This window comes from Maniola hyperantus, chromosome 7 (genome assembly GCF_902806685.2).
Source record: "Maniola hyperantus chromosome 7, iAphHyp1.2, whole genome shotgun sequence".
NCBI lineage: Eukaryota > Metazoa > Arthropoda > Insecta > Lepidoptera > Nymphalidae > Maniola > Maniola hyperantus.
This window is the reverse complement of record NC_048542.1, coordinates 11,264,613-11,285,838: the sequence shown is the minus strand read 5'-3', so window position 1 is coordinate 11,285,838 and position 21,226 is coordinate 11,264,613. Positions and strand designations below refer to the sequence as shown.

The 21,226-nt window shown below is 36.8% G+C and overlaps 2 protein-coding genes across 5 annotated transcripts in view; one reads left to right on the top strand and one right to left on the bottom strand.

Annotated features, from left to right (window-relative positions):
* Positions 1-115: 115 nt before the first annotated feature.
* On the bottom strand, positions 116-4,578 carry Hus1-like (Hus1-like checkpoint clamp component). Its single transcript, XM_034970737.2, has 6 exons — positions 4,364-4,578; positions 3,468-3,674; positions 2,856-2,956; positions 2,442-2,552; positions 1,853-2,030; positions 116-749 (listed from the first exon to the last, which is right to left on the bottom strand). Exons 1-6 carry the CDS (start codon positions 4,413-4,415, stop codon positions 520-522), a joined length of 879 nt encoding a protein of 292 aa, XP_034826628.1. The 5' UTR covers positions 4,416-4,578; the 3' UTR covers positions 116-519.
* A 1,591-nt stretch (positions 4,579-6,169) lies between these two features.
* The window catches only part of Myb (proto-oncogene like protein Myb), a 63,674-nt gene continuing 48,617 nt past the window's right edge, over positions 6,170-21,226 (top strand). For 2 of the 4 annotated variants that reach the window (XM_069499459.1, XM_069499458.1), the window contains exons 1-2: positions 6,170-6,264; positions 9,063-9,185. In XM_069499459.1, coding sequence (XP_069355560.1) covers positions 9,064-9,185 — 122 coding nt within the window. In that variant the 5' untranslated portion in view covers positions 6,170-6,264; position 9,063. Of the gene's footprint in view, positions 6,265-9,062; positions 9,186-9,947; positions 10,327-21,226 lie in introns of those variants that run through there. The other 2 variants (XM_069499461.1, XM_034970735.2) reach the window with 2 other exon arrangements.

Here is a 21,226-nt window from a genome sequence, read left to right as displayed (position 1 = left end):
CAGTGTAACCTTTGTATAAGGCAGATTAATCGATTTTATTTGATAGATAAATGTAAAAGAAAAGTAAATAATGAATAACCTAATAAAACATCAAATGGATGATTTAAAATTATAAAAATAAACAATTTGTCATAAACTCAGTTTTTTATTTTGCATAAATTCCATACTTCTACTTAACATTAACAGACTTGATATGGCAAGCGCCCGAGACACGCTGAAGATACTGAAGACAAAAAGTAAGTATGGCATTATATGGAACAAATTAAATTACAACAAAACGTATAATCGTACAGTTACTCGTCGTATCGTCGCGATAATATCGCCCTGTGGAGATTGACCCATAAGAGTTGTATAGAATCTGGTGGCTCTGCGAGACTCGCCCGTGGAGACGCCTCAGCTGCGTCGCAGCATACGCTCGTGGCCTATATCTGCCTCACCTGCACTGCCCTGCAAAAAATGTATGTGCTGTGTTGCGTCGCCGCTTAGCCCTAACTGGTCAAGAACAATTAAAAAAAAGTCCTAATACACAATCCCTGTAATAAAGCACTGTAACTTAACATCTTCCTGTGTATGTAAGCACAATATTACTAGCTTTTTATGCACGATGCTGCAAATTGTCCTATTATGTGAGATCTGGTCCGCACTCAGGAACATTGAAAATTTCTTAGCATCAACTCTGCAGTGGCATACTTTGGACATGTCTTCGTTCACTTGGCTTTCGCTTTCGGAGTCTGAATGTTCTATTGGCCCTGAAAATATATTGTATACGTCCCGCAAATTGCTAATGCGCGTAGCCACCATTTTAGCAACGTCGGCACTAGGCTGAAGCTTCGAGCTGATGGTATATTTTTATTTCGGCTGACGTCAAAATGACGTCATTTCGATGTTGATGAGACATGGTTGCAGCGCAATAGCAATTTGCGGGACTTATAAATACTTGCAATACTACTACTACTTGTTTTAATTACTGCATTGATTTTTTTTAACAAAAATATAGAGCGAACGACCAGGCGTGTCACTTGATGTTAAGTGATTACCGCCACCCACGAACATTTGCAGCACCAGAGGAACCGCCAATGTTGCCGGCTTTTTGGAATGTGTTGGTGTGGCCTTGAATAATCCCATGTTGTGGGAACACCACCGAATTGATGTAATTCTAAGAATTTTTTGCCAGCACATGATACAAGTCACTCAAGTCTGTAACTGAATTGACAACCTAATTTGACTCTGAGAGTGTGCTAAGGTGCTAAGCTAAGTCACAATCGATAGTAAAATCGTTTAAAACTAAGACTCGAAGTTAGAGAACTTCTAATAAAACATCGAGACTTCGACGTCACTTGCAGGCGTTAAATGTTAGTACTTACATATGAAGAAGGTAGCCCTAAAGTAGCTCTATATTTCTTTGATTTTATGTCGCCATAGCCTAATATTTGACATTTCGTCGATTCAGGATCAAACCGAGAATCCCCCCCAATCTAGTTCACTCTGCCGCTGGTCAAATAGATACGTTCATCATTATCATCATGATCAACCCATCACCGGCTCACTACAGAGCGCGGGTCTCCTCTCAGAGTGAGAAGGGTTTTTGGCCATAGTCTACCACGCTGGCCATGTGCGGATTGGTAGACTTCACACACCTTTGAGAACATTATGGAGAACTCTCAGGCATGCAGGTTTCCTCACGATGTTTTCCTTTACCGTTAAAGCAAATGATATTTAATTAATTAAAACGCACATAACTCCGAAAAGTTAGAGGTGCGTGCCCGGGATCGAACCCCCGATTTCCGATTAGAAGGCGGACGTCCTAACCACTAGGCTATCACAGCTTATATACGTTAGATACGTTACGTACCTTCAAAAGCTTCAACTCTCAAATGCTTAAACCATGTGCATACTTTGACAATGTCTGTCTTGATCTGCAAAGTAAGCCAACCTTCTGCTGAAGCTTGGATCACGACTTCTTGTGCCATGGTTCGCATTCGGTCTATTGTTGTACGCAGCTGCTTCAGGGTTGGCAGTTCTATTGACAGCTGGAGAGAAGAAAGTTGAACGGTTAAGGGATGGACTGAAATGAAAGTAGTATAACATGAAGGCAAGAGTGAATAGCATCCGAAAGTAGGCAAGAGTCAATAGAATCCGAAAGTGGTATAACTTGAATACCTTTAAAAGGCAATAGTGAATATAATCCGAAAGTAGTATAACTTGAATACCTTCAAGGCAAGAGTGAATAGAATCCGAAAGTGGTATAACTTGAATGCCTTCAAGGCAATGAGTTAATAAAATCTGAAAGGAATATAACTTGAATACCTTCAAGGCAAGAGTGAATAGAATCCGAAAGAAGTATAACTTGAATACCTTCAAGGCAAGAGCGAATAGAATATGGATAGTATGGATGGATAAGATGGATAACTAAATATAAGGAGTGTTAAATATTTACTTACATCGGGTATTTGTACCCTGGGCTCATGAAAGTCAGTCCATAGCTTCCTGGGCACCACTTCTACGGGGATGTCATGGGTCACCTGTCTTGTTTGCTGAGAGGTTGCTGAGGGCTGAAATTGGAAAAATTTATTTCTATATAACTAGATGATGCCCGCGACTTCTTCCGCGTAGATTTAGGTTTTTAAAAATCCCATGGGAACTCTTTGATTTTCCAGGATAAAAAGTAGCTTATGTCCTTCCCCGGGATGCAAGCTATCTCCGAACCAAATTTCGTCAAAATCGGTTGAACGGTTGAGCCGTGAAAGGCTAGCAGACAGACAGACAGACACACTTTCGCATTTATAATATTAGTATGGATATCTATATCTATGAAATAATTTAATTTTTAAAAAAAGAACCTTAAGCATACTTACCATTTCAATTTCTAATGTCAAACATGGACACTGCTTCTTTGTTAATTTAATTTTCAATGTCTTAGCTGATTTCAGTGTTACTAAAGATTTTGCTAGATTTGCTGAAAATAACATTCAATCATTAAGTAAGCCTGTTAATGTATTAAAAACAAACATTTTTATTTATCTCTTTGATTGTTGTGGTCAAACACTAGCTACAAAGAGAGCGGTTTTGTAGAGCATTGTCTGTCGTTGAGACAGAGACAACACTCTACAAAGCCGAACTCTCATTCTAAAGGTTGATGTATATACATTATACTTACATTATTTTCTAATTACCAATAACTCACATTTGGCTAGAATACTAGCTGCAGTAAGAATGCAATAAATTCAACCAGTTACAACTTACAACAATCGCGACTATAAGTCCCGCAAATTGCTAATGCACGTGGTCTGCGTTTTAGTGACATCTAGACACTAGACTGAAGTTTCAAGCTGATGTTATATTTTTAATTTGGCTGACGTCAAAATGACGTCATTTTGATGTTAATGAGACATGGTTCCAGCGCAATAGCAATTTGCGGGACTTATATTGCAAAGGATAATAACCTTAGCCCCCTATGTTTTACTTACCAGATATGATGCCTAAATAAATATCCTTATGCTCTTCATCAATACCAATCATTTGATACTCAGAGAAAAATACAGCTTGCGGTATCTCACACCATAACACCGGCGGTGCTGGACCGCTGTGCTCCTCGCTAACTATGAAGTATAGCTTATCATTGGACAGTCGTAACACACACTCCTTCGACAACTTTGATATTGTTGTCACAATATCTGAAATAAAAGATGCAGTACAGTTTTAATATTTAATCAATTTTTGTTATACTAGCCAATGCCTTGTATGCATTGCAATGTTACTCTAATATCACTTATTGATATTTTAATAGTAGTATGTCAGAAACCTTTGTGCAAGTGACAACAACAATTGCATCAAGTTTTTACAACATTGGAAGAACAATGAGTGCAGGCTTAGGTAAGGGCAAATATCGATTTTAATAGCACATTTAAGAATAATATAATTTTGTAATATATTTAAGTTGAGACTGAAGTGTGAACCGCGGCGCGTTGCAAGCTGTGAAAAATGGATTCGAAAATAGTCGGGCTTACATCCAATAATCACGTGAGTATAGCCGGTATTGCCAATATATTTATAAATATTGTTAAATGGTGAAAAAATATCATCAGGAAACCAGCATGCCTGAGTTCTCCATAATGTTCTCAAAGAGTTGTGAAATCTGCAAGTCCGCACTTGGCCAGCATGGTGGGTTATGGCTAAACCCACAGGCCAACACCCTTATTATTTTAAAAGAGCTGTTCAGTGGTGGCCGGCCATGGCTTGATAATGGTAAGGCATAAATTCTAAGAACTAAACGGATTGAATAAAATGTCAAAGAGCTACATATTTTGAAACCATATAATGCAAATCGGATCAAAAATTCAAAAATAATTAAAAACTTGTTAACTTGTGAATTCTCTCATTGGGCCTGCATCTATCATTACGCCACGAAACTTCATGCCTCCTGCTTTCTGGTATAACTATAAAGCTTCAAATCACAATAATAGTTATTGTAATGTTAGAAAATTAAAAATATATAATATATTCATTGACTTTGGAAATATCAAAAATCACAAAATGAAAACAAACTTGAAACCTTAAAACTTTTCGCGGGATTTGCAAATGATTGACACTGTCAGTTTGATGGTTGTTGTGGGTTTTTTTAACTGGCTTTACGGCTCTGGGTTCAAATTAATAAGTCATAGACCAAGATCATGAACTTGTGCTTATCTTGCCAGTGAACTGAGGCACGGGTAACATTGACATACAGTAGAAATGGGTAACAAATGGCATAGTAATGGGTTACTTTGCTATTTATAATGTTATGCCGCGTGTAATGCGCGTTTTTCTCGAACATTACACAAAAACTTCTATCCAAAACACCGTTTCTCTAAACATTTACGACGATTTTTGTGTATATCAAGCAAAAACGCTTTAACATTCCTGATGGAAATCATTGTACCTACACATTTCACCACGCGGGTTAAGACCAAAACACAGTACAGTGCAAGTGCACACTGAACAAGTGCACAGTCATTACTCAATTATTTTTTTAAATCTCTTCTTTGTGTTCATAGGTATATTATTTTCATTCAATTTAAATCATAATTTGCCGCAAGATATTATTCTTTTGAATTGAAACATTGAGTGGAGTAAAGAAATAATATTATAGTATTTCATAAGTTTAATAAGAGGAAGTCCAGCAATCTAAGATACTCAATCACCAAAACATAAAATCAAGCAGAAACGACGAAGTTTCCTTTTCCAAAACTATCCTTTAGTAACTACTAGCTACCCCGGTGAACTTCGTACCACCGCACACAAATACGGTCAATAGTTGGTGAGATTGATGTTCGGCCGTATTAAAACTTTGTGATTTAGTTACGTCACGATCACTTTTGAGAATCTTCTTGTTGGTAATGTGGCTGTTATGTGGTATTTACTACAAATAAACTAGTACATTACTAAACCCCATCTAAATCAACAAAATATTTTTTTATCTTTAATATCATTAACATTAAAGAGTTGCTCTAGTTGTAAAACGTCTTAGAGTCTGGCTAACGAAAGCTAACGAAAGTGAAAAAGCACAGCAAATTAAAAATATATCAGTATGACAGCTATAAAAATAGTATGACAGACCCGCGAATAAGTAACCCTATTTGATAGAACATAAATAAAAATAAATAATTCCAAAGTATCAAATTAGGTTATTCCAGGTCTATCATACTAATTTTGGGGCTGCCATACTGATAAAGCCGCGCTTTTCAAGTCTCATCTTTCGTTATAAATCCCGCAAATTGCTAATGTGCGTGGCCGCCATTTTAGTGACGTCAGCACTAGACTGAAGTTTCGGCTGATTGTATATTTTTATTTTAGCTGACGTCAAAATGACGTCATTTCGATGTTAATGAGACATGGTCCCAGCGCAATAGCATTTTGCGGGACTTATTGCCAGGCTCTAGTTCCGAAATATTTAAGTTGTACTCTAAACGGTCGCACTGTAGACCTAGACTTTGTGACTCGCGGTCGTGACTCATAGACAATAGTCAATAATGCAAAATTTGAATTTTTTTCTGTGGTACTTCCTGTAAAGGCTAAACAGTTAGAACTCAGAGCCATGAGTTGAAAAAAAAGTTCTGCAAGAATCAAGATGGCGCTTGACGATTACCGTATTTATTTACAGTTTTTCTACCATCTCTTTCAAACGTGATCAATTCTAGTATGGTTAGACAAAGATAGGAGAAGTTCTATTTTGATTGTAACGAATTCGTGGTTAAGTTAGAAATTTTATTTATATTATTATAATAGGTAAGTTCTTGTGCTATTTTAACTGTTTCATTTACACCTTCAGTCTATTTATTTCTTGTTTTTTACACACACCTTCCAATCAAAAATATTTTACGGAGAAGTAATGCACAGTCAAGGTATGGTTTGTGGGCAAATGGACTGATCGATATTAATGTCGTCATTTTATAACCAAACTAACAGATACTTAAACGATCAAACTTAATTCTGTTTACGTAAATACTATCTATACTTCGTTATTATACGCAAATTAATATAAAAACAAGAAATATTATTTGTTTTTCAAAATAAGTGTTAATATAATTTTCGTGAGTCTGAGGTTACCGTTGGGTAACGATTTTCCTTCGAATTCGATCTTCAAATATTTAACGGAATAAAGTTTTGAAAGTACATAATAGTTTAGTTAGAGACAAAAGCTAATTAGTTATCGATGTTTTGGTCTCTTATAACTGTACCTATGAAATTGCTTCAAATCTGTCAAAGTGGACAAGATTATTCCGTAATAAGTTCAATGTCGGTCGCCATCGGTCGATTGTCGAGTTGGTACGCTAGTACAATACGATACTATCAGCCTGTATTGAAAATCTTTTAGTATTAACTAGTTACGTTTACAAAACTTTTCTAAATCAGAAATTGATAAACAGTAGCTATTTAATGCGTTATATTTTTTCATTATGACCATAGAAATGTAGCAGAAAATTAGTAGATGCATTTTATACCTACATCCAAGAGGTTATATTATTTCGTAATACGTAGTAGTACGTAGGTACCTACAACGTGTAACGTATAATTAATTTGTACGTTGTGTTCCTCTACCTATGAGATTAATTTCGTGTGCTATCATATCACTAGACCATATGTTATCATATCGCGCATTCAAAACTGACATGAGGTTGGTAAGGGACAGGATGCCTCACTTATTTAAACTAGGAAAGTATCTAGCTGTCCGAAGTGTCGGATGACTAATTTAATATTATTCGTCCGGCTGGTCGGAGGTTATTGCTAGCCCTTCGAGAACTGCGAAGTGAGATTCATTTACGCATTTCATTAAGTAGGTACACCATAGTATTCCATAGTGCAGTGGTCAAGTGACAGACATCTCGCGGTACCTGGGTTCGAATCCAGTCAGGATCAAATACGCCTCCTTTTTTTTTAAATTTTAAGGTGTTCTTAAATAAGGTTTCCGCAGTTTCGTCTGAACCTATGCACCCTATCTGTTAGCTATGCAATATTTTAACGTTGTTTGTAATCGATCGAAAATATTGATAAATTATGATTTAATAATTATTTTCCGAGCAGGGTTTCCATCCATCCGGGTTCCCCCGGATATTTCTTAGTTTGGAGGACATGCAGGAAGAGTCCGGGTGGTGTTAAATGTTTAAATTTTGGCTCGCTATCCATCCAGTGCAAGTGTCATTTGCCTGGCGAAGGCTATTGAAAATACTAATACACATATTAAAATCAGGTTTTTATTTCTTGAATGATCTGATCTATCTGTCCTAATTTATAGATTTTACTGATCAACAACCCTATCTTTGCGCGTCATATTCGTCATTACTGAGGGTTGCGATTCCTTTCATAATGGCAATCATATAGTGGGTGGGGAAATTTCAGATAATAATGTGCTGAGCTCTCAGATCTTTCATAAATTATATTTATAACAATTGTAAGGATTAAACTGGATTCTTAAAAAAGAAACCCTCAAAATTTAAGAACATCTTGATAAGCAAAACTCACAGTCGGATGAATAATAGTGTATATTCTTCCGACTGTCGGACGACTAGCAACAGTCATTTAAGTCTTTCTTGGCCGCAATACAAAGTTCAAAATGGCCGCCATGTACATTAAAAAAAAGTACATGCAGTGTGACATGGCTCTCTTGGCACTCGAATGACATTGACAGGGGGGCGCTGGTGGAGAACAAAGACTTAGAATATTCCTTGGAATATTCAAACAAGAACAAAGGAGACAGTTGACGGGAACGTTAGTTCCGATTTTCGCCACGCGCCAAGATAGCCTTGTCGCACTGTAATCTTGAATGATGACTATGGTGGTACGGAATCCTTTGTATGCAAGTGCGACTTGCACTTGACCGCTTTTTGTACACTGTCCTATCATACGCCTCGTGTTCAGACAGGACTAACTACGTGTTTTGCGAACATTGTATTAAAACTTTATTTGATAAAAGTTACAAGGCAAACACAAGTAAACCATGGTAGTAACAAGTAAAGTTCCTGGCCCCAAACTAGGATTCCTTGTATGCGTGCAAGTGTGCAAGGAGGAATCGATTAACCGTGCATATAGTATACCTACTTAATCTAACAATCGGTTTTAGATTAATTTCATTATATCCACAAGTTACCTATATTGATACCGATAGGTACCTACCTACCTTACTTACCTACCGAAATCCACATAATGCACAATTAATATTACCATGTATGTAGGTACCCCCACGTCACCCGCGCTCGCTTGCAACGGGTTAGCGCGGGGGCCATGCGGGTGTGCGGGGCGTTCCCTCCCCGATTGCTATTTCAACCTGTCGCGTACTAAAGTTCCGAACCAGTAGGTAAATTAAAATATTTGACGATTCAAAAGCACGTCTTGTTGTAAAATTTTACTTGAATAATAATAATAATAATTTATTTATTTAAATAACTCAGTACAGTTCATCTCTCTGGAATCCTGACCCTTAAACTAGGAATAAGATTCAAAAATTAAGTGAGCATAATATTGTAGGTAGGTACCTATCTAACTCATGATAAAAATGATTTCTTACGTATTGATAATATTTTTTATAGTATGGAACTTATGGAAGATCATGAAAAGCCGAAACTCGCCTACCAAATAGGCAGGCTGAAACTCCTTCAAGCGAAAATTTCGTCCGAAGAGCAATACATTGTGACAGAAGTAAAAGAAGAGCCGTGAGTAAAACAAATTATTATAATTTATCTTGCGGTTGCATAAAACTAAAACATTGACAGTTATTCGTAGGGCGCGCATGTTTAATTATTGGTATAGTAGGTAATCATACTTTGAAAGTTGAAAATACTAATTTGTTCATGAATACATTTTAACTTTTTGTGATGTGAAGACAAATTCACGGTTTTCGGATTTTCCCTTTATTATTATGTGCTATAAGACCTACCTACCTGCAGAAATTTCATCTATTCTAGGTCAACAGGTTATTTCATCGATTCTAGGTCAACGGGAAGTAGGTAGGTTCGGTAAGTTCCCTATAGCTTGACAGACAGACAACGGAGTGATCCTATAAGGGTTCCTTTTTTTCTTTTGAGGTACGGAACCCTAAAAAACCAGCCAAGTGCGAGTTGGACTCGCGCACCGAGGGTTTCGTACCTCTTTGAACCTACTTGGTTACTTTTTGCTTAAACTATCTCTATTTTTGCTTGTTAACAGTAAATATTAGTTTTAGTAGTACCTACCTAGTATTTTGGTCTATGAAATACACGAAATACCTACATTATATCATCAATGTATACATTATACATCCCTAATCCCTATGGTCCTTTTCCTAATAATAATTTCATACTACAGAATAATGTTCAGTACAACTGGCATTTGACGGCTCGCACGGGACGAGTCGAGTGGGATAAACGTATGCCGGTTTCTGCCTTACCGCGCCCCCGGCCTCATTCGCTCAGGCGCTCAGTCAGGACCCGTCCGGCTCCGTACGCGTCTCGGTTCTCGGCTCCGATGAGATTCAATATAAAAATAAAAATATTTTCGTTCGCTTCCGGGTCAAAAAAAGAAAAAGTTAGTTGTCTATTCTTAGGTTTTGGCGCGAAAACCACTTTTTTAACCTACATTTTTATAATTATAAATGTCATTTGGGAATTCGGAAAGTGAAATGTTTTGTTAAGTTGCGATGATTTTAAGGTCAAGTTATGATAAGGGTGGTTAATTTCGTCACACGCCTCGTAATAATTAGTGTTTAAAAGCGATGCAATATCCAAGTAATGAAGAAGACGACTTGCAATATCGGATTTTCGGCGATTCCTTCATTTTTCCTGTCGAGAACGATAGTGCCACAGTCCAGCGTGGAAAGTGAGTTTAAGTTTTTACTTCACTTTTTGTGGTTTAAAAAGTATATGCTTGTACTAATTATGCCTTTTGTCTACTTCTTAATAAGAAATGTACGTTTATATTTTAATTTGTTTTGGGTTTGGAGTTCTTGCTGCTTTATAGGTAGGTAATATTTAATATTTTACTATATGTAAGTATCAGAGGAAATCTGAAACATCTAAATGTGTTAGTCTTATAAACATTGAATATTATAAAATAGCTTACCTACCCTTAGGTCGAATCTACATTACTACTTATATTATATAAAAGTTACTTATAAAGCCTATATTTAAGTAGGTAATAAAAGTCCCATGAAAAATTTGATTTACATACTTACTGGAAGTTGTCATCAAAAATGATAGTGAAATAAAACTTTATGGTGTTCTTCTTTTCTTGTTTGGTGGCTTTTTGTAGTGCCAGACCAGCACAATGCACTTTGCCTTACACATATGTATTTGACAATTTCATTAAAAAAACATACAATCAATACAATACAATCTGTGAACTAGATCTTTAAATCTTAACATCTTTATGTTAAAAACTGGTCAAGTGCAAGTCAGACTGGCACATGAAGAGTTCTGTTATCTGTACCATACCATCATATAAGACACTAGCTTTTGCTCGCGACTTCGTCCGCGTGGACTACAGAAACTTCAAACCCCTATTTCACCCCTTTAGGGGTTGAATTTTCAAAAATCCTTTCTTAGCGGATGCCTACGTCATAATAGCTATCTGCATGCCAAATTTCAGCCCGATCTGTCCAGTAGTTTGAGCTGTGCAGTGATAGATCAGACATAAGTCAGTCACCTTTTCCTTTTATATATTTAGTTTAAAAATCCTTTCTTAGCGGATGCCTACATCATAATAGCTATCTGCATGCCAAATTTCAGCCCAATCTGTCCAGTAGTTTGAGCTGTGTGGTGATAGATCAGTCAGTCAGTCAGTCATTCACCTTTTCCTTTTATATATTATTTAGATAACACTTTTTAATTTTTTGTGATGTATCTACAAATTCACAGTTATCAGAATTATTCGGTTCGGTTGTGCTATAAAAAATTGATACCTGCCAAATTTTATGATTCTAGGTCAACACGAAGTACCCTATAGGTTTGATTCCCTTGACAGGTCTCTAGACAGTCAGACAAAGTGATTCCTTTTTATAAGGGTTTCTCTGGAGATACAGAACTTTTAAAAATGACTATATTTGCCTTGTATCTTTGAATACACAATCTGGCAAATAAAGAAACTGGATTGAGTCTTTGATTTTTATCAAAATTCATAATTAATAAATATGTCATGTTAAATTTATAATAAAACTTTTGAAGAGACTGCACCAGAAATATACTAAAAACCAGATAGTGCAATAGGCATGAAATAAATTTGGGGTTACCTATTTCTAAAAAAATTTGATAGTTTAATCAAGTGTTGAGTAGGAATTATCAAATACTGATAATATAAGGATCTGTACATATTTTGTCCCATACATAACAGAAATTATAAAAGCTGTTCAAGCTGCATCAAAGTTCCAAAGCTGCATCCTTCCCGTTACTGCCTTTATTTATGATAATGGATTATACTGAGGGATCTGGGGCGACACCGCATTATTATCTCAAGGAAACCCTGCCAGAGAATGAGTCTATTTTAATATCACTCTTTGTCCTCTTGGCAAAATTAAGAGCCTCAATAGCTCAACGGGTACAGGAGTGGACTGAAAACCGAAAGGTCGACGGTTCAAACCCCGCCCGTTGCACTATTGTCGTACCTACTCTTAGCACAAGCTTGACGCTTAGTTGGAGAGGAAAGGGGAATATTAGTCATTGAACATGGCTAGTATTCTTTATAAAAAAAAAATTTATTACATGTAAGATTTCAATATGAATGTCCTGTTATGTATATTCTATGTTCTTGACTCTACAAGCTAATGAGCCAGCAAGTTGTAAATGTGACTTCATTTGACAGATATGATAAAGATGGTAAATACGATCAGTGACCAAAATACAAGAACAACTCACGTTTCAGAGTCACTTACGCCGCTTCACACATCATTTGAATGGAAGTGATGTGGATTGAAGATCATCCAGCTCATTTGAAGCGGTTTGCTGTACTGGCTTAGTACAAAAAAGAGCCTGCTGTTACAAAACTCATTTTGAAATTGTGTCATAGTTCATACGTTACGTTATACCTTTGGGGCTATGCAGGTTCTTAAATCCCTGTATCACTGCGACCGTCTCTGATCTAACGCAACACTACCCAACATACCTACATACCCAACACTTCATTTTTATCGTCATTGTGAAAGAGTTTGCGTGTGTGTGTGTGTGTGTGTGTGTGTGTGTGTGTGTGTGTGTGAGAGAGAGAGAGAGAGAGTGCGTGCGCATTTGTGTGCACATATGTGAGTGGGCGTGCGCATATTGCGTGAATGTTGTGCGTATGCGTGAACGTGTGCTTGCGCGTCCGCTCCTCTGTGTAATTTCAGAAGACTGACAGACAGAGAGATAAACATAAGGATGACAGGATGACATAATAACGGATGAACGTCCAAAGTTCGAGTCCAACCAAGTAGACTAGGGCCTAAGGGGCCCTCACTTCTTTCACTAGATGAAAATATAATATATATTATAAATTATATATATATATATTGGAGGGTCGATATTGAAAGAGTTCTTACTGTCTATAGACTCCGTGAAAAGAAACGTATGAGTTTTACTCTACGGAAGGTAGCCATCTTTATTTTAGTTGTCAGAGTTGGACTTTGACACGCACGAATTTTGTTGTCGTTCACAATTTTCTCTCGCGTTAAATTAATTAAGTATCAGATTATAGCTTAGCTAATTATTATTCTTTGAGATAGGTAGGTAGTTTCTTAATCGTGATATTTAATTCGGTGATTGTGATATAGTTAGAACAGTAATTGTTCGATGCTAATGTACATTGTGTTAAATCGTAACATCTAGTGCCATCCGGTGACTTTGTCTGCAAAGCACAATTAATAATGTTCGCGTAGTTGTTTGACGAATATGGAGTACTAATTATTGGTGAATATTAGAGTAATTCGTGAGTTAACGTTTGGCTCAGTGGATAGATTATTATAAGGACATCCGTTAAGGTTATTTGTGCAGACGCTAGTGATTTAGAGTGTAATTGGAGATATACCGGCAGTTGAGATAGTGATTAGTTTGAAGTGATAGTTTAGTGTGATAGTAACTTGAAGTTAACTTTGATAGTAGGTACCCGCTTTAGAATCGTATAACCCGGTTGATAAAGAATCATTGATGACTCTCGTGTAATGTTGAAATGGATTAGACAATGAGTTGCCCATGAGATCGAATAGCTTACATTCTACCTGGTTTCTGTTGTGATCGCTTATTTGGGTGGATATAGTAGTCGTGGCGCGTGTGGCGCACGATGCTATGGTGTTCTGTATGCAGATGTGCACAGAGTGGAGAAGGTAGAGCTATTGCGATATTCTGAATTAGTAATGAGAAGTCAATTATAAGATCTGGTTTAGATCGTAAGAGAGTCGATGCAATGATCCTTTTAAGAGCGTTCATGAAGTTGTGATTGATTACCTTGAGATGATTAGATAACGGAGTAGGTCGTGACTTGATTGAGAGGTTGCAATAGCAATTGCGCCCTAATCACACGATGTAGTGTTTAGCTTAGGTTAGCTAGTTTAGAGTGAGGTGAGGGGTCGCTGTGAGGGGTGGTTGGAGGCGACCATAGGTAGGGTTAGGTTAGGGTGATCTGGTTGTGTTACGTTGATGGTTTCCATGTGCGATACGTTACTGAGAACTATTTGTAAAGAACATGGATTAAAGTACCTACTTATTAATTACTACCTTCTGATGTCGGCTAAAGATGAATAATAATTATCAGCCATCCTCCTGTTCTCCGACATATAGATAAATTTTTTAGTTACATTTGTATAGTCAGATAGATTTAGGTACTAAGTAGGTAGGTAGTAGGTACCTATATCAATGATGCCGGTTGTTTCAATGGCGAGATTTGAATAAGCCGCGACCTTCAACTCGTCTGGTTAATCCCGCGTGCTCTCGGGGACCTTGAAGCACGCCAAGGTCTCGAAAATACTGCCTACTACCATAGAAATAAAGCCTGCAGAAAGTAGGCATCATACTTGATATTCGCGTAGGCGTGCGAAAAATTCCAAACTTGGCCAGCGTGATAGACTATGGCCATAACCCTTCTCAATCTGAGATGACACCCGTGCCATGTAGTGAGCAGGCGATACGTTGATCATCATGATGATGATGATTATGTGCAATAATTATTGCACAGAACCAATACCTAGTTCATTGGAAAATGGGTGTACCTAGCTGCCTAGGCACGTACATTATTATAAATCAGTACCCATATTATAAATGCGAAAGTGTGTTTGTTTGTTGGTTTGATGGTTTATTGGTTGATCGGTTTGTCCTTCAATCACGTCGCAAGGGAGCAATGGATCGACGTGATTTTATTGCATGGGTAATATTTAAAGACCTGGACAGTGACATAGGCTACTTTTATCCCAGAAAATCAAAGAGTTCCCACAGGATTTTTAAAAACCTAAATCTACGCGTACGAAGTCGCGGGCACTAGCTAGTTCGTAATAAAAACGAAGATAGTATGTACTAGATTTTACTAGTCCTAGAAAGTCGAATCTCCCCTGCTTCTACGTTTTACCTAAAACTGTCCAAATATCGAAACAGAAATCGAATGCGGGACCTTCTGAGTATTCGCACCTGTGTGCCAGAGGGGAACGCAAATAGTTTTTCAACATGTCAAACATGAATGAAGTCATCATTCATTTCATTAAATACAAGAACACGCACTATTTGGCGTGGTATTTCCGGCCGTATATTAAACAAGTTTTTGACATCAATCTTGTCTCTGAATTCTAATCGTCTAATCTAAACTCTAAAGAACATTATCTAAGTATAGTACCTTCCTATTATAGTAGATACTTCTACTTATCATAAACCATGAATTCCGCGAATCGACAATCAATCATCTAATACATCTACCGCCACCTACCGCCATTTTCCGAACTTAAACCAGTGGATTTGAACAGAGGGAAGGAATATTCCGAAAAACCTACTTAACATTTAGAGAAAAATGCCAGTAGGTAGGTACTCCATATTAGACGTGGCCTTAGTAGGTACCTATTTCGTTTACTGAAGACTGCGGTTTCAATTCTGTTAAATGTCTATTAGGTCACAAATGCCTATGTAGGTATGTAACGCGTAAAATTTAACACCTCACGCGCCATTTTGACTTGCTTGTGCCAAATTTCATGTGAAAAGTACGATTTTAGGCCTTATTTTTTAGGTGAACCGCACTTTTGACGTGACAATTTATCCATAGAGTTAAAATGGCGCGTGAGAAGTCATTTTTTACGGACTATAGTTTAGATGTTGGCGGCAAGTCATGTGGTTCTCAAAAAATATTATGTCATAATTTTATGTACAAACTTTTTTAGGGTCCCGTACTCGTAAGGGTCCAATGGGAATGTCCGGCATATTGTGTTATACGATGTGGTTACGATCAACTGGCGCACCACCGATTCTACTTTATTCAGTGCAGTGCTAGAATTAAGTTTGTGCCAACAACAACTATTCCAACTGAGTCTAATGAACGATGCACGATACTTGAACGTTTAGGTAACAGATAGGCATACATGTTCAGTTATAGGTAACAGATATAAATTTTTAGTTAAATGCAGGTTGCTCCAAGTTCACTTACACTTGAATGTAGACATTCAGGCTTTTGGTGCCTTCTTTAAAACAAAAACTGCACTTCGTTCCTATTATAGCTGCACCTAATTACTGTCTTTTCATGTGAGAACAAGTACAAACAAGTTGCTTTGACCGCGCAACCCCTCTTTCCCCAGAGGTAAACGACCAACGACGGAGGGTAGCACCCCCAAAGGTTCGATGCCGTGCCTTAATTGCCTCACGTGTATCGGCAGATGGCAGTCAAGGTGCGAGCCAGGGATGACCTTTGCCAACTTATCGATGAATTTTATTCGCATCGATAAGAATAATGTTACGTATCTACTACCGTGTTTAAATAGAGCAGCTGCTAAAGTCATGCAATAGCAATACATTTTGTTTTATGCAAGTATTGTATGTAAATAAATTTTATGACTACTATGATAAGGAAATTGACACCTTAAAATTTAAGATTAATAATATTAGGTATATTAACTATTTAATTAAGTAAGTATCTACTTAGGAAATAAGAAACCGTCATAATTATTTTTGTTGCAGAACTTTTAATTTATTAATAAGGTAACCAATAACCAGTCCAGATATCTTAAAAGTTTATACAACGACCAACGTTCCAAAAATAACATACCTACCTACTGAAAATATTTTATCTACTCCTATTGATTTCTTTTTTAGGAACCCTGTTGATTTGTCAAATGACATCGCCTCTCGTTGCAGATTTTTCCTAAAGGTAATCATATCGATATCGATAAACGACTGACCATCCTTATATCTAACTATTCTATGAATATCTAAGTAATTGGGGTGGCAGGACGCGACTTTCACACGACACAACTGCATCTATTGCACTAGTCGCTGGAATTACACTGAAAATTATAATGTTATGCTTCATAAACATTCCTTTTCCATTTTTTACCCCGTTTGTTGACATTTTGCCAAGGGTTGACTGCGAAGCCTTTTTCTACACTATAAAATTTCTTGGTATCCAGTTTGATAGTAACTACCAGCTATAGTGCTACGATATCAGAACTTAAAGAAGTACCTACCTAGTTATTATATCTTGAGCTATCAATCATATCCACACAATTTTGCTGTCAAAGTGAGCATACATGATGAGCCCAGTTAAAAATAGGCTGTCATGTAATAAAATGTTCAACATGAAAATAGGGTAACAGAAAAAGTAGTCCAATCAGACACAAACATAAGTACCGTGCCCACTGTCATTATTGCACTCTCACAAATCCTTTAACTACGAAATTAAAAAAATGCAACCAATTTTTACCCCATCGCGGCAGTAAAAAAATTAGATTCATTAAAATAGAATAGAATATAATATTCAGTATAGAATATATTTTATTCAAGTAAACTTTAAATTTTATTAGAGCTCCATTTATGTTTTGTCTCCTCTACTAGAAACCCCTATCTAATCATACTTGAATCTTATTAATGAAGCTATAATATTATTAACAAAAGTTCTTTCGCCTTCTATAATCCTTCCGAAATTAAGAGGTTAGCTTTGAAAAATATTATTTCGCTCGTAGCTTTAGTTTTAAGTTTACGTGATTAAATTATGACTATGAAAAGAGTACAACAGTAGGTACCTACTTTGAATAAGATTTGATTCAATTTAGCTAATTTCAGAAGATTTTCCGGTCAAGCTCGGATTTTGACAAAAGTTTTGATCGTTTCTATTACGATGGCAACAGGCAAATCTATGCGCGGTAATAATATTCAGGACTACGCGATGTAAATACAGCTCCACTCGTTTTTTTGTCCTGTATCAAAAAGCCATTGAATAGACCAGCTGTTTTTGTAGCCCACTACAAGAATTACACTTACAATACGGCGGGGAGTATAAGAAATTAGGGGACCATTTATTTTTTCAGACAGTTTTCTATGAACAAAGTCCGTACATGAGCCTAGTTCCTTTGTAAGATTCGCAATAGTTTTTCTGAAATTATTTAAGTTACATGGGTACGATCTTGTATGAATGTCAAAAGTTCATCAAAGGTAACCTGTTTTTTTTAATTTATATTCATTTGGTGTAGTTAAAACCCCGATACCAAACCAACCCTACATTGAGAAATATTGTGTCGTAAAAAATGTCTTTTACGATTTTTTATAACTTCTGGGGTTCCGGTTGTAAGAAAAATTCCCCTGACGGATTTATCCAGCGCACTGTAAAAATTAAAAAAAATCTCAGTTAGTATTTAAATACTGTAATATACTGATACTAGGTCAAATTATAAATATGAAAATGTACCTGTCTGTTATCTTTTCACGGTCCATCCATTTAACCGATTTTGACGAAATTTGCTACAGAGATAGCTTGTATCCCGGAGACGGCCACAGGCTACTTTTTATCTTGTAACCGACTAGTTTATCCCCGCGACTTCGTCCGCGTGGACTACACAAATTTCAATGCCCTATTAAGGGGGTAACCCTTAGGAGTTGAATTTCAAAAATCCTTTATTAGCAGATGTCTACGTCATAATAGTCATCTACATGCCAAATTTCAGCCCGATCCGTCCTGTAGTTTGGACTGTGCGAGACTGACATAAGTGACCATGAATCCATGTGGACATCATCGCGAAGTCGCGCGCATCATCTAAGTTTGTAGTAAAAAATACCTATTTAATTATTGCTTATACCTACCTGATAAGTAAAGGGTCGCCGGATACAGACTCAGTCATTATCTTCGCTCTATAAATGTATTAAATTGCAAAATTACTAACACTCAAACTATTTCTCCCTGAGCGACATGCTAAGAAAATAACCATAGAATTACTCGCTAGAATTCAATATTTCCACCAAGGAGCTATGAATCAGAGGGTTGTAATTTGCAGCCTATCTAGGTAGATATTAAAATTTCCCCAATATCAGCTCTATCTTAAAGCTTCGCGGCTTCTCCCTTTGTTACAAGATATAAAATGGTAAAATATACCATTTGCCCAGGTTTGAAAAAATTATGCCTATCAAAATTCACGCAAGGCCGTTAAAAAAGAATTTCTTCGGTATTGCTCAATTGCTTCACGTTTAAGATGCCATATACTTATTATAGAAATTATATAGATGTGCAGGTGTATATGTATGCTGATGATTATAACCCTTGACACCAGCATGCCTGCTTTGCCGGTCGTCAACCTTATCTATAAGACATGCAAACCGCATACGTACAACATTTTCTTTGCCACCTTTTGATAAGTAGACCATGCGGGCAAGTTCGATGTCTTAAACATTCCCTAAGCACCCCTATTAAATGCTACTGTTAGGTTTATGAATTTTTTACTAGTTCCATTACCGCATGAGGGCTTTTCCTTTGGGACATAATACTATGTTTACCATAATACGAGTTTGACCCTAATACCTATATAACATGAGGCATATTACCTCAAGATTTCAGTTTTTCTTAGCAGCTTTATAGATTGACTAGCTTATGCTCGCGACTTCGTCCGCGTGGACTTCTCAAATTTCAAACCCCTATTTCACCCCCTTAGGGGTTGAATTTTCAAAAATACTTTCTTAGCGGATGCCTACGACATAATAGCTATCTGCATGCCAAATTTCAGCCCGATCCGTCCAGTAGTTTGAGCTGTGCGTTAATAGATCAGTCAGTCAATCACCTTTTCCTTTTATATATTATTTAGATTTAGATAATAAACCAAAAAGTTAGCTTTGTTCAAAGAAATTCGTCATAAGCTATTCACAGCATAGCATTTCAAAAGCCTGTTCCTTCTACAAGTTCTATTGATCAGGCCACATCTGTAATCTGCGAACCTAGATAGGGATTTTTTTTCAGTGGCAATAAACTTCTAAGGTATCTAATATTTTTATTCGTACAGTTTTTTCTTTAATATGTTGACTAGGTATTATGTTAATTAAGCTGTTATATCTTTCATACCATATGGCGGAGTGTACCTATTTGAAACCGATTTTATGAATTTGACTCGCGTCTGCTCTGTATTGCATTTATAATTTTTAATATTATCAACAGTTGTTGTACCCCCATAATAAATGTTTGCTTCAATTTCCGCTTTAAACTTTGTTGTGTTCTTTGTTTAAAATTTTATTTTGATACTTTTTGTAGTAACGACAAGTACACGTATTTCTTTTAAAACGCTTTAAACGACCTTAATTTACACTGTTGTCTAAAATCAGAGTTATTTCCCCTGGTCTATTTTGCATTAATCGCATCCAAATCCCGTCTTCCCTTTCTTCTATTATATATGCCTAAAATGCGCGTAATTGTTACTGATTACATGAATTAACTTAATTTATTCGTGTTAATGAGAATCAGTTAGGTACCAACAGGCGTGACCGTCATATTGCACGTGTTTTCTGCTCTGATGAGCTGAAGGGGCACTGTGACCTGTGGGAATATAAAAATCATCTGCAAAGATGGTTTGTTTGTTTACGTTTCGCATGAGTATATATTGGCCTATATTGAAACTAGCTTATGCTCGCGACTTCATCCGCGTAGACTACACAAATTTTAAACCCCTATTTCACCCCCTTAGGGGTTAAATTTTCAAAAATCCTTTCATAGCGACCGCGTACGTCATAATAGCTATCTGCATGCCAAATTTCAGCCCGATACGTCCAGTAGTTGGAGCTGTGCGTTGATAGATCTGTCAGTCAGTCATCTTTTTTTATATATTTAGATAATTAAGTGCGTGTGTATCACGATTCACGAGATCTTTTAGGCTCTCAATCTGGATGACTCCAGTTCAATTTCACCAACGTGTTTGCGAATTGCTGTGGCACCAAGATATTTCGATATTTTTATGTATAAAAATTAAAAATACATACACAGTGGGTAATTGTGTGACATGTGGCCCTGTATACAAGAGGTAATAAACGATTTGGCTAGTTTCAACTTTCAGCATTATCTGAGCTATACATCAGTTATTAGAGTTATAAGTACCTATAGAAAGACTTTAGAAAACCTAGGAAGTAGAGACCAATAGCTAAAACAAGATGGTCTGACCAACTGAAGTAATGCGATTCGAATCTAGTCGATTTGCAAGTTCAACACAATCACTAAAATGACCAACGACAAGAAAATGGGATCAGCGGAGTTTAATAATGAAGGAACGACGGAGAGAGAGATATACCAAGGAGATCCACTGAGAGCTCTGCAGGTCATGCATCTA